The 15,422-nt window shown below is 33.5% G+C and overlaps 1 protein-coding gene across 1 annotated transcript in view; it reads left to right on the top strand.

Annotated features, from left to right (window-relative positions):
* Window positions 1-15,422, top strand: part of GABRG1 (gamma-aminobutyric acid type A receptor subunit gamma1) — a gene marked incomplete at its 5' end in the record, with an annotated part of 86,779 nt that overhangs the window by 61,676 nt on the left and 9,681 nt on the right. The window contains 4 exons of the mRNA XM_072621432.1: window positions 5,808-5,890; window positions 7,126-7,263; window positions 7,522-7,674; window positions 13,811-14,022. Coding sequence (XP_072477533.1) covers window positions 5,808-5,890; window positions 7,126-7,263; window positions 7,522-7,674; window positions 13,811-14,022 — 586 coding nt within the window. The remainder of the gene's footprint in view (window positions 1-5,807; window positions 5,891-7,125; window positions 7,264-7,521; window positions 7,675-13,810; window positions 14,023-15,422) is intronic.

Here is a 15,422-nt window from a genome sequence, read left to right as displayed (position 1 = left end):
GCATGGGGTCTTACACATAGTAAGTGTTTAATAAATAATTATTAGACAGAATTATATCTACAGTGGTAGACAGGAGGAACTGATCTAACCATTTTAGAATGATCTGAAATTATGCCCAAACGGTATCTACTTTTAAAATTTCAACCTCTACCATCCCTCTCATCCTTGTTACATCAGGAAAGTAATTTGCCTTCTTTAGCTTCATCCTAATGTGTTAAAAAAAATAAGCATTCTTTGTCTTTTCTAACATATTCAAATATCACAGGTATAGCTTTCCACACAATGTGAAACCTATTTAAAAGAGAGTAGTTTAACTCCAATGCCTACACAACCCTGATATTTCACTCTTTTAACTTTTAGCATTCAAACACCTGATACTATCATTCTAATTAATTTGATTTCTTAAAGAACACCCTTCCTAATCACCAAATTCAATGTTTTATTTTTTAATCTTCATTCTCATTAGCATTCTCCAATTTTTACATGGGTAACTACTTCCTCCTCCAAGTTATTTTCTTCTCCCTTGGCTTAAGACAGACTACTGACTCCCTATTTTCCCCATCTTTAATTTCTTTATTTTCTTCCCTGGTTGCTAATTTTTTTCTCTCAATATGTGTGTTGGAGGTGGGAGGGAAAGGGATTATTATATTACAAGAAAGTCTTTGAATCTTGAATTTAACCTCTGTCATTCTTCCACAGAAATGATAGTCTTCTAGTTTCAACTACAACTTCTATTATGATGACTCTCATTTATATCCTCAGTCCTGATCATTATTATTTTTCCCTTGGGCCCAAACTTGTAGCTCTTATCAATCAAAAGACAGTTGCTCCTGAAACTATGATCATCACAATTTTGAAGTGTCTAAAACCATAAAACTTGCCATTCCTTTTGACTTCACTATGTCTATGGCACTGCCATTCACCCTCCTCCATTCATTCATAACACTGATTTTCTCTAATCAGTTACCAAATCCTGACAACTCCCATCAGGCCCCTCTTGCCTACTGCCACTTGCCATTATTTCTGCTCTCTGTCAATAACCTTCAGCAAATCTTCTGAGTCCACTCTTCTTCACCCCCCTCCCCAATTTAGCCTTAGTATTGCTTCCAAAATAATATATCTATCTATATCTATATCTATATTCATATCCATATCCATACCTATACCCATGTCTGTATCCATATCCATATCTATATCTATATCTGTATCTGTATTTATATCTATCCATCTCTATCTTTATCTATATATTTTAAATGGGATGTATCACTTTGCTCCTCTGCCTCCAACACTTTGGAGGCTCCCTCTTTTCTATTAAATAAAGACTATTTCATATGTGTTAAGATTTGTATCAAAGTCCCACAATTTGGGTCTATTTCACCATCTATCTTCCTCTCAGCTATGCATGTTCATTTACTCTGTGTCTAAACAAATTTGAACTGCCCTTCTCTATGACTACTACACCTCCACTCCCAGCTATCTACCAGCCCATGCTCAAGAACTTATATGTTCTTGTTCATATTATGCCCTATTTGTGGAATGTTTCTCCTACTCCAACCATTGAATGTCTACCTATTTTTCAACTCCCAATCACATAGTACTTCTATGAATACTTTCCTATCTTTTCCATTCAAACCTCACAAAGTACTTTGCTTTTTATCTGTGTAATGTACTTAAAAAGTAAAGCTCCCTGTATGTGAGTTTCCTCCTTTCTAAAATGGAATTGAAGTAAATGGCTTATGTGGTTCATTTCTACTCTTCATTTATGATCCTACAAAGTATCATGCATTATAGTTCCCTAGAAATCAAGAGGGGAGGGACTGTGATTTATCTCATTCAATACCTAAGACATTTCCCCCTCACACAAATATACTATAGGAGCTTAATAAATGTTGAATGGATGGATGAATGATGACTTTTGATGTGCCCTATAATATTACTACTCTCCAAACTTAATACTTGCTAGGTCTGTAAATTTGCTTTTATAAAATCTCTCTCCCTGTATTTCTAACATTAACCCTTGAGCCCAGCTCCAAGGATAAAATGGGACCAATCATAGATTCTCCAGCTGTCACTGAAGCCTTTTTATCCTCTTGTTCTTGTTGTGTCTCCTAAAACTCTCTAAATACACACACACACACACACACAGGCATATATGTGTGTATATTTGTATCTATGTATTCATTTAATTACAAACTGTAAATCAAAGAGATTTTTAACAACTTATTCCTACTCTATTGTAAAATTCCAAAGCCTTAGAGACCGTCTATTTCTAGAGGTGTGTCTATAAAAAAATTTTTCCCCAATGTCAATCCTATACTTTCCCTCAATAGCATTTTACACAGAGTTTTTATAATTGGATAGGAGAAGGGAAGGATGAAGTAGGTAGTCTGAGGTTTATTTACTTTTCTGAACATGTCTTTTTCCAGGGACTTACTGAAGTCAGCAGAACCTGAGCTCCAACATAAAAATATTTTTTTAAAACAACTTTCAAGATCTTTCCTACCTTACAATTTTCTCATTCTGTAAAAATATGCTACCAAAAGTATATTGATTATGTGTAGATTGATATCACATGATGAGAAAAAAATTTGCTTTGTTTTGTTTTAAATTTAAAACTTGTACTTCTGGAATCTCCCCCATTTCTGTTTACCTCCTGCAGAAATGCCCTTTTCACACGCTGTAGAAAACCCTTAACACCTCAGGGTCTCTTTGACTGATATGTCTGAGAAAAAAAAAAAAAACATCAAAGTACTTGAAAATACCACAATGAAAAATGCAATGATGAATTTTAGATCAACTCATGAGGAAATTTGTTCAATGGACCTTTATAATCAAATAACAAAAGCCTTAAATGCGGCCGTATTTTCTCTATTAAATTAAAAAAAATGCTTCATTTGGAATATTCTAGTTTGAGTTAAAATATCATAAATGTATGCTAGGAAGTAATTCATCACAGGTATCTAAACTTTTTCTTTAAATTTAATTGAGCTGCCTTCTAAATTTGCATTTTAAAAAACACCATCCATAAGTTGGATGAAAAGAAATTCTACTAAAAGGGGCAGCAGTTATTCCTAGATACATTTTCTCATCTGCTGTTACTAGATATAAGTGGCTGATAGTTATTAGCTGCTAAATTTTTTTTTGCAGTGCTTAATTTGTGAAATATATTAAATCTTCAGTGTCAAAATAATGTCACTAGTATCTATGTTATCAAGTATTTAAAAGTTTGCATTGAACACAAAAGGCGATTTGACGTCTATCTTTCCTAAAATCTATTTAATCTTTCCACTAATTATAACATCTCTTCTAAAGTACTTTATGCCCATTTACACCTCAGCTTGTTATAGAAAGTGACTTCAAGTCAGTTCTAATGATTTAAATTTCTTGTCTTCTGCTCTGCCCAGTGGAGCTGATACCAACATGGTACTCTATTAGTTTTAATTGAAACTTGGTGCTATTATTATGTTCCCAGGGTATAGTAGGATAAGAAATAGTTCCAAAATGCACAAGATCTGAGGAGATAGTGAAATAAGTTTCCTGATAAATCTAACTAGATATTCCATTGGGATTATTGGCTGATTCACAAACATACTGATGACCTGGAGGTTTTATATCCAGAACACAGGGTTCTAACTCCTTCCAGGTTTAGTTATGTGAATTCTGATAGAGACTACAGGTGGAAGTCCAATTACTTATTGACAATCCAGTAAGTTCTTTGGATGTTTCAATATATGCCAATTGCAACTTTCACACTTTTTGTCTGCTCAATCATACTCATTAATTCCCAGAAGAAATTTTGTTTAGATAATAGTGATATTACTTACACTTATAATCTACCTACCATTTCATTTCTTAGAAAACATTACACTTTCATATTTAGTATCTCCAATACCTATAGTAATCAACTCATAGCTTGTCATAGGAGAAAAATAAAAAAAAGATTTGATACTTCAGTAGATCTATAATTATTAACAAAATAGGAATACCCTGCAACAACAAACAATCCATATGTGACTGCTCATCCTTTCTGACTCATATCCATACCTTTTCAAACCTTAGTACTTTCTCTTTTACATTGTCTAGATAGTAATGGAGCATGAAGGTTGTCAGTTATCATATATATAAATACCAGCAAACCTTCCAACTCACCAGGCATATGACTCTCTGGTATCATTTTTTACACTTTGTGAAATGTTTTTATTGGTAATATGCAATAGCATTCTCATTCCCATCATGTGCCATCTATTATCCTTTGGATTAATGGAAATTTTAAATTTACATATGTGAAAGCACTTTGCAAATCACAAAGAATTGTAAGGATATTGAATTGTCACTACAACCACTACCACCACTGCCACCACTACTACCACCAATTTTCCTCCTCCTTCTTCCTTATCTGTACACATCACTGTTGTTATTGTTCAGTTATGTCCAATTCTTTATAACCAACTGAAGGAAACAGGATTAAGTGATTTGCCTAAGGTTAAACAATCAGTAAGTCTCTGAGGCCAGATTTAAACTCAGCAAGATCAGTTTTGTTCACTTTAGGACCAGTATTCTATCCATTGTGCCACTTAGCTACTCCTAAATCATTATCCACTATGTACGTATGTTCATCCTTCATTGCCAAAGAAGACCATGCCATCAGAGAAATGATGACATGATGTGCACTTAACTTTGTTTTGAGTGAGGGAGGGATGTGCAGGTCACCAGCTTCACTTCTCCAGAGCCATCTGAATGCAGTGATCAGATATTCAACGGGATGACTGGAGATGACCCAATATGAGGCAATTGGGGTTAAGTGACTTGCCCAAGGTCACACAACTAGTGAGTGTTAAGCGTTTGAGGTGAGACTTGAACTCAGGTCCTCCTGACTCCTGCATTGATGCTCTTATCCACTGCACCACCCAACTGCCATCATCATTATCCACTATATCAATTTCAAATGACTACCTCCTAGGGATATTAAGATGGAGAACGAATACATTCATCACTATATTAGAGTTAGAAAAAATGAGGCACAAAACTGCTGCCTGACTTATTCAATGACAATTGGGACTACAATCCTGGCCCCCTTGATATATAACTCTATTCATTCTCCATTAGATATTCATCTACTTAATAAACTCTCTTAGTTAGAAGTAAATACCTAAAATGTAAAAATGCGGTGCTATAAAAAATTGCTTTCTTTATTTTATGAGCCTTAGGAAATAGTGGGTAGCATTCACTTCCCTCAAGTATAAATGAGAGTTTTGCATTAGATGATCTCAAAGTTACTTTGCTAGGTAAGAAATTATATGATTACATGATTTTCAGCATTGTGACTAAGTTGTCAAAAAAAAAGACAAATACAGATTTGATTTAAAGACCCAAATTGCCTAGATTCATTGTCTTAGATTCCTAACAATTAAGAGCAAACACTTTACCCATATTAGGCATTTCCTTTTAAACTGTGCATCAATGAAACTTAATTTTAAAATTTCCTTTTAACAATGCTAGAATTTTACCTAGAAAAAATACTGGTAATAGAAATCTCATTTTCCTGTAAAGTCTGGCCCTATGTTGGAATGTGAACAGCATTATACTATGGTCATTTCCAGAGATTTTCTCATTGCTTTTATTACAGTTTATCACATGCAGAAAATGTTCAAATTGTTGATAATGGTTGTATTCTGAAAATTTTGTGTCATTTTATTGTGTCTAATTTCCCATCCAGTGTTCATTTTAGTGTAAAAATAAATATTCCAATATTTCATGATGTTTAAATATTGTTTATTACTTACCACATCTTTGTTTCTTTGAATTAGGTTGACAATTAATGCTGAATGCTATCTTCAGCTACATAACTTCCCTATGGATGAACATTCTTGCCCACTGGAGTTTTCCAGCTGTAGGTGGTAAAATACTTCATAATTTTAATCTAATTTTAAATCCTGAGATTGTTAATTTAATGATGGCAAAGGAGGAAATTATGTTCTTTGAATTCCATAAGTATGTGTTATGTTTATCTACTATAGATTGGACTATGTAAAATGCATTCACTACTTAGTCTTCTTTTATTGCTAAAAAAAGACACATGACAAAAATAAATTGCACATTGCAGTTCTCATACTTAGCAGACATTACAATTATTCATGCAACAACTGTTTATTCTGACACAACTGAACAATATTTCAGAGCTTGTCATGTGAGATCACAATAACATAAATAGGTACTGATGTCAAAACTATGGTCAGACTTTCTTACAGAGATTATAGAAAACTTTATTAAAGTTGTTTGCACTTTGTAGAAGCAAGATTGGACTCTATATTGAAGAATTAAATGCAATTTAACAATCATTTTTAAGACTGTTTATGTGAAACTCATTGTACTACACTGATTTACATGCAGACTTGAATCTCAAGGAATTTATATTCTAATGGATAATATCAATCCTTTTGCCAATTCTCATTTAATATAAGGAAGGGAGAATGTTTTTAATGGAAACTGGATGAGTTAGAGTAGGCAAGATAGAAAATATGGGAGGTTTTGGTTATTATTGTTGAAAAGAAGAATGAGAAAAAAGAGTTTAAAACAAAACAACATAGGTATCAATTTTTTAAAAAATTATATACACACACTTTCATGTAACTCATCCAGAAGAATATGAGGAGAATAGAAGCAGCAAAATTCTGACGGAGATATTAAAATACTTCAGGTGAAAAATTAATATGAATTTATTATTAGGGTGATGTTAGAGAAAAGAGAGAGAAAATGGGACAAATGTCAAGTTAAGACCAAAAGAATGTGTTTACTAATAGGATATGGGAAAAGAGTTAAATAGGACATTGATGATGCTACACACCAGAGATCTAAAGGTTGGATGGAACTCAAGCATTGGAACTTATTCAAATGTTACTGCCTGGTCTAAGGCACCATTGAAGAGAAAAGGGAAAAGCCTAAAGTGAAAAACATAGTATGGGTGGAAGAGAGGGGAAAAAATGAATAAGGGGGAGAATAGGAAGCAAAGAGACAGAGAGAAGAGAAAAATAGATGATATTTGTTGATACTGATTTTTCTCTTTTTTCACAAAGTTATGGACTACTGGAGAATTTTGGTCACGTATGTTCCTATGATTTTTTTCAGATGGTTACCCTAGAAATGAAATAGAATATAAATGGAAGAAAACCTCTGTAGAGGTAGCAGATCCTAAATATTGGAGACTGTACCAATTTGCATTTGTGGGGTTACGGAACTCAACAGAGATCTCACATACACTATCTGGTAAGAAAAACAGCAATGACAAAAACAAAACAGGGCATTCGTCATACTTTGAAAAATGGCTACCTTTGGATTTTTCCATATAGATTTGAATTCTTATGCATGTTTTAATTGTATAAATAATGTTACTTTTGAAGTAAATTTTAAAGGGAATTCTTGTGCAGGAATACATTGCATTAAGGTATCCTCTGAGGTTCCTTTCAACTCTGACTTTCTGTGATACTGTGACTCTAATATGCCTTTTTCATCATTTTCTTTTAGGTGATTATATTATCATGACAATCTTTTTTGATCTGAGTAGACGTATGGGATATTTTACTATTCAGACATATATCCCCTGCATATTAACAGTCGTCCTTTCCTGGGTGTCATTCTGGATTAACAAAGATGCAGTACCTGCAAGGACATCATTAGGTACGAAATATTAAAATATACTTGCTGAAATATGTCTTTTCAGGAATGTTCCACCAAATGTATTGTAACCTGTACCACTAGGACTTAAATCTATAATATCTCGTAGGACACCTTTGCAGTACTTTGATTAGAAGGGCACCAGGAAAAAAAAGATTACAGAATGATTAAATTCTAAGCCAATTCATCCTTATTTGTGCAAATGAGGACACAGGAAAATGAAACCAAGGGAAGGTTAGATAAATGAAATTCTCCCATCCCTAAACTTCATTTTGTTTCATAATTTCTGTCATTTCCCCTACTGAGCCTTTTACCATAGTTACAAGGAGTAAAATTGACTGCTTTTTATTGCCTCTGTTTGCTTTTGGTGGTGGTTGTAATGAGAGCCAGAGTCTAAGGGGCAGGGAATTGAAGTAAGAATGATAAGTCAGAAATTGATTAATCTATAAATTGAGCAACCAGCTGAGGAGACATTGAGTGTTCCTGGACAGTAACAATGATGAATAATGTAAATTGTTATTTGCAATTTATATGTTTGCTTGTTGCCATTTTTTAAAGTGTATTGGCGCTTTTTTTTTTTACAAGACAGTCATTTCCCAATAAACACACATATTCCCCACAAAGTACCTTCTGCTGACACAGTTATCCAAAACCATGTACTTACTGTGATTTTAACTTTTCAGGTTTGTATTTTACTGATCCTTAATGGAAAGAATGTATTTTTAACTTTGATAGCATTAAACAACACCATTTATTGTATTAATTTCATTCAACATCTTTGCAGAGGTTATTTATTTGCAAAGTTTCAGTAGTTGTTATTTAATTTTATTAACTTTTTGTCATTTTAATCATTTTAAGCAATTCTTCTCATGTTCTCTGAGTTCTTCCTATTCATCACTAGTCATAGCACAATGAAATCCTTTTATATTCATGTATCACATTTTCTTCAACAGTACTGCAATTTGGCACCAATTTTGATTCTATCTTTTTATTTTTATAAAAAATTATAGTTATGCAAATCTGTACATCAGGGTCTTCTCTTGCTTTCAATACATTTCTTTTGCTGTGTATTTAGAAGACATTATAATAACATTAAATTATTTTGAAAATGAACCAATTATTATTTTAAAGTCAGATGAAAACTACCTCCATTTCTATAATTCATTTACAAGTATAGCTTATTCAATTTATTCATTCCAATGAAAATTATAACTCTCTGTCTACTGATACTGATTTCATGAAAAATATAAAAAGCTACAGGCAAAATTTCTATTTTTAATCACAAAGGACCCCTTCATGTGCTTCCCTGAGATGGCTGGTAAAGATCTCCTTTTAATAATGTATAGTAGAATGTAAATCACTTGGAATCATCAATATTAAAGCTTAATACATCTAACTATGCAGCTAGCAAAGAAATTGCCTTGGAAGTCTGACAACGATGTAGATGTTGCTAACATATTAGATTCTATACCTACTTTTACTTGATTTCTATGATTATTACTTTAATATGGAATCCATTTATGTTTCCAATATACACACCATTTTACATTTTTCTATGTACTATTGGGTTTACAATTATTAAAAAAAAAAAAAACTTGCCTGCCTGACTCTATGGATTTTAAATGGTATTTGATAAATGATTGGTTTTCTTGGATTATTAAATGAGAGACTATAGTGAACAGAGCATAGAAACTGGGAGTTGGGATGAACTGGCTTCAAATACAACTTTTAACAAGTAATATAGTAGCTTTGTAACCATGTACAGGCAAATTAGTTAGCCTTGCTGAACCTGGGCTTTGTTATATGTAAAATGTGGAAAATAGTGGCTGTTACGTGGACCAAATGAAATAATGCTTCCAAAGTACAATTTTGTATATGAGAGTACTTTTATGCTGGAATAGATACAGTCTTTGGAGCAACATCAAATCTTCTGGAACTCTTCCAGATGTAGATGATTGTGAAGATAAACAGCTCTCCTACATTCATGGCAAAGTCAATGTTATTTGTAAAGTGTCCTTGGAAAACTGGTCCATAGAGGGGTATGGGAGTTACATGTGGAGTTTTAAATGGCTGAAGGTAATGGAAGAACCTACTTCTACCAGATGTGGTATGATTCAGACTATGCAAGGTATGATACTGACCCAAGGAAGGAAATTCCAGAGGAGAGAACATGAAGTTATTTATAAACAATATTAAGCTATCTGCAATGATAAATCTCCAGAATGATGGACAAGATATATGACAAAATACTCGATGGTCTGGCCTGGCAATGAAAAATTGTGTGCAGTGAAAGGTAGAAGGAGTTACGTTGCTAACTGAGCTATGGGTCCTTCATTGAAACTTATTATTGAGTAAATGGTCCAATCACGAAGATAAGAAGTGGATTATATGCATTGGAGGGTGGGGGGGAATTTTACCTTTGCCTTGAAGAATCTTGCTATAATGGAGGGAGGAAGAGGTGACCTTGGAGCCACTCTGGCCTGAATTTAAGTCCCATCTCTGACATGTACTGACTGGGTGATCTGAATTGAGTCCTTTAATTTCCTGGTGCTCTAGGCAACTCTCTACAAGGACAAATTGCTGAGAAGGCATTGATGAATTGCTGAAAGCAGTTTCATCATCTGGAAGCTCAGTATAGCAATGAATAAAAATGGGGGTGGCAGCTAGGTAGCAGAGTAGATAGAGGACTGGCCCTGGAGTCAGAAGAACCTAAGTTCAAATCCTGCTTCAGACACTTGATAGCTATGTGATCCTGGGCAATTTCCTTAGCCATGATTATCTCCAAACAAAAGAAATAGAAATGAAAAAATAGGAACACTCGCTATTCTTATCTTTGCCTTAGATGTGAAAGGAGCCCTAAAAAGAGATGTAGTACATTGTGCTTCCCCTTAACATCCCGTGCCTTTTCACTTCATAGCCTAGTTAATAGGAAGGAAGAGGAAGGCTAACATAGGCTTAGAAAAAGAACTGAAGGGGCTTTTGGAATTGCTACAGCAAATGCAAGTGCCAATTTAGTTATCTGCTTTCTGAAGTCTCAATTGCTTTCAAGTTATCCCTAGAACCATAGGACCAACTTGGAGCAGGAGTGTCTCTATCACTCATCTTTCATTTCCCTCTGTCTCTCTCTGACTGTCTCTGTCTCTCTCTGTGTGTCTGTCTCTCTTTCTCTCTCTGTTTCTCTTTCCAGAAAGATAGATATAGACATAAATATAGAAATACACACACAAATGGGTAGATAGATAAGATAGATAGATTGCTAGACATTTATGCCAGACAGTGTGAGCTACTCCAGAACAGAGAACTCTGAGTTTTATTCTTTTTGGCTTTATATCCCCAGGATTTAGTATAATGCCTGAAACATAGCACTTAATAAAAGCTTGTCAGCTGACTATAATAACTTTCTTCCCCGACCATGCCTTATACCATCCCTTTTTTCTGTTAGTTTTAAAAAAGTCAATGTTTGTTTAAAATAGAGTTTTAAAAAACTCTGTTTTCATTATGAACTTATTTGTATATTTATTTCTGGGAAAAAGTTAGTTTATTCCTATCATTAACTTTACATGACTTCACATGCCAGTACATTATGAAATAGTAAATGTGAATTATGTAAGCCTCATATGACTACAAGTACTTAATATTTTGAAATATTTAAACACAAATGTGATTTATCAAAGACTTTGCATTCAAAATTTAGGCAGTAGCATATCTATCTGGAAGAAAATCTTCAGAAAATATGGACATGATTGGAGTATCCATTGGAGAATTTGGAGTGAAAAAATCAAAGTTTCATATCTAGGGTTTCAACCAGAGGCAAAATAAGATAGTAGATATTGAGGTGCACCTGATCTGGACGTAATTTTCAGTCACACTATATTCATTGTCTTACCCTGAGTAAAATGTATAACTACTCAGTAGCCCTGGTCAGGCTATAAATAATATTCCTGACTCTGTATCTCCCACATCAAACACAGTGCCTCAAAAATTAGAGCTATACAATATATACTTGTCGAAATAAAGGGAAAATGATGATTTATCATTCCCAACCTCAATCTGTGAATATGGGTTTTATGAAGCTGAAGTTTTGTTTTCCAACTGAATATAGTATCATTTAAATAGTAATGAAAAAGAATCCTTGCCTAAGAACAACTTGGGTTCAGATCCTGCCTCTGAACAGATATTTAGCAATTCAGTTAAATTTCTAGTGCTCCCAACAACTTCCCAAAAGAAATATCTTGAGAAAAATTTCTAATCTTTCTTGGTAAATGGAATTTCTTCATTTGATGCTCTATACACCACTGAAATTACAGGTCCAAACAAAACACAATTAAATAAAAATCACAGTATTTTTTTTTCTTTTTAATGACTGTAAGTTCTAAATGTTCTGCTACCCAAATCAGAGAAAATATTACTTTATGGTTTTGAAATGCAAATAGGGTTTAATTAGAGTGTGACTGATACAAGAGAAAAGACCTGAGCAATCTGCCTTTGACTACTCTGGGTGACTATGAAAAGGAGAAAAGGAGATGGTGTACATTTTAAAATATTTAAACTTTTGATATAAAAACATTTTTTTCTTCTTGAGGATGATGGAAAGTACTACATATTTGAGACTCCTGTTGGTGCTACCATGTATGAGTGGCATCAAAAGGAGATTTGTATATCCGTTCTCATTTTTGAAAATGTGAAACTGTAATTACATACATGGATGTCTCTATCGATGCCATTCCTTGGTCAAACTGTAAAGATGCAATATGTGCTTTTTGATAAAACTTATGTTAACAACATTATGTCATAATTACTCACTCTACTTTTTATTTTTTACATTAGATCTTTTTTATTAAGTGTGAAATGATCATATCCGATAATGGAGGTACAGAGTGTCATAGTGGTTAGAATGTTTAGAATGTTGGCATTCACAATAGAAAGACCTGGGTTCAAGTCTTGATTCTGACACCTCAAGTGACTATAGGCTAGTAATCTAATTCTTCTTTAGTTACAAAATTATATGGTAGTGATGTCTGATTTATTTTTTTTTCTTATGAGGTTATTGTAGGTAGATCTTATGATACTGTATATTCAATTCTGCTGTAAACCATGAATATATATATATGTACACATGTATATATATATATATATATATATATATATACATGTGTACATATATATATATATATATGCTAGCTATGTGACTAGGCAAATTATTTAACACTTTTGACCCCAAACAACTCATTAAGAGTAGAGTTACAAATAATGTGCATCGGTGGAGGAAGTTTTCACACTTAAAATACCCTCACAATTGAGATCAGAAATTTTATATATATATATTATATATATACACACATACATATATACATATATACACACATGTGTGTAGACATATATAATATCTGCATACATATGTGTGTATGTATAAATGTATACATACATGCACATACTCATGGGGAATGAAGAAGCATGTATTAAGTATCTGTTATATGTCAGGCACAGGGCTACGTTCTTTACAAATATTATCTCACTTAATACTCAAAACAACCCTGGGAGGAAGGTATTATTATCCTCCTTTTACAGTAGAGGAAATTAAGATTAAATGATATGCCCAGGGTCACATATCTGCATGTTATATTCCACAGCCTTGAATGCTTCAAGTTTTTCTAACTGAGAACTATTTGCTATCCACTACGCCCCACTGCTTTGTAAAAATCAATACAAGTGAATGCTAATTTTTTTGTGATACTAGCTATCAGGTAATAAGTAGCATAAACCATTTATAATATTGATAACATAAAATTGAAACCTACAATCATATTTATCATTAAATAGTCTTCAAAATGATTAAAATAATAGTGGTTTTATTACACTGTACATTAATTTTTCTTATTTTACAAGAAGCTTTTTACCATTTTGAGGGAAGATTAAAGATGTGATATAAATTCTTTTAAAGGCTTTAAATTACTGCTGCAAAATTGGAACATCTTATAATTGAAATCAGCAAAAATTATTCCCTCAAAAAGCATGACAGTCAGAGTCATTTTAGTGGTGTTTATTTCTTTGCCCTTACAAGATGTCTGTTATATGAAAAAGGATTGGTCCATAAAACTACCTGATAACTTTCCTTGCTTTCTTATTTGTCTGAATGTAGGTATCACCACAGTGCTGACAATGACAACACTGAGTACCATTGCCAGGAAATCCCTCCCTAAGGTTTCCTATGTGACAGCGATGGATCTCTTTGTTTCTGTTTGCTTCATTTTTGTTTTTGCAGCCTTGATGGAATATGGAACCCTGCATTATTTCACTAGCAACAAAAAGGGGAAGAAGCCTAAAGACAGGAAATCCAAACATAAGTCCAGGGTATGTTTAAGCTTACATTTCTGTCACTCTCATCTACCTACAGACATAGTGTTGGGAAGAATATGTATGCTATTTTGTTTATAATAAGATGCAAGTCATGGATAATTATAGACCGTGAGTAAAAAAGAAAGGACATAAAAATACCAGTAAGCACTCCTCCAATGCAAAAATCACCTGCAAGACCTTTGGAAGGTCATTCCATGCAAATATAGATTTCTTCTTTTACTTGAGCTACCGAAAATTCTGAACCATTTTCATGCTAAGATTTCCCCTCTTGCATTTTAACTTTGTTATGAGATTCCAGGTTCTATCTGAATTTAATGCACTCCACTAAAATGATTTTTCTAAAGAAATAATACTCTTGAAAGGTGTGATGCTACTTATTTTTCATTGCAACAAAGCTAGAATTGTATTTATCCCATCCCCACTACTTATCCTCTTCCTACACATATTCTTTCTTTTGTGTGGCATGAAATTAGAAAGTTGAAGTGGATAATATCATACTTCAATCAATAGATATTAACACAATTCACTACTTTTGGCAAGCCTGAGAAATATAGCCATCTACTTTTCCCTCTAGAGATTTTTCAGATACTTAAATAGGTGAAAATGGTCTATAGGAAAGGCAGTTCAGGGTTCCCCTTGCATCTAAAAACAAGGAAAGATGAAACCTCAGATCATCATCCTTTTCCTCTTGAAAATGCTTCTTTTTCAGTTTTTTTCCTCACCTCAGTTTGCCTCTTCAAGCCTTAACTTTTCACGCTCATTCACTTCTGAGATATTTTGCAATTCATTTAAATGAAAAACCATTTACATGAGTCTCAGTACCAGAAGTCTGATTTCTTGGTATACTTTCATGGGCACAGATATACCCAGTTGTTTGACTACTTCCTTTGGGAGTCAATGTGATCTTCCCACTGAAAATAGCAGATATATCGCAAGAGAACTGAGCCCATTATTAGTCATGCAGCCATGAAAATTTGCATTTCAGAATTAGCTTCTGACTCTGCCTTTACTTGAAATTATTTTAGTTTATCTCTCATACAAACCAAAGTCAATAAATGATACAGCCCCTTAGAGAGCATTCAAGGCAGAGAGACCATTTTCAACTATGTTTTGAATGGAGAGAAAGCAACTTTTCCACACTTCTGTTTTAATTCAAGCTAAACATCCCCTTCAATGTCAAGTTTCTCCATATGTTCATCAGTAGCCACATTCAATTACTCTTTCAAACACTGGCATCTAACATGATTCTTCTTAATGGAAAGTTTTACCTGGTATTTCTTGAGGTTACATTTGGAGCAACTTAAAAATTGGAAAGCACATCCTAAAGAGGCAACATCTGTCAATGATATTGAGCTTATATGATCGGGAAAAAAGCCTCACATAATCAAACCCTA

Source organism: Notamacropus eugenii, chromosome 6 (genome assembly GCF_028372415.1).
Source record: "Notamacropus eugenii isolate mMacEug1 chromosome 6, mMacEug1.pri_v2, whole genome shotgun sequence".
NCBI classification, from domain to species: Eukaryota; Metazoa; Chordata; class Mammalia; order Diprotodontia; family Macropodidae; genus Notamacropus; species Notamacropus eugenii.
Note: the sequence above shows the minus strand (reverse complement) of the source record. Positions and strands in the feature narration are given on the sequence as shown.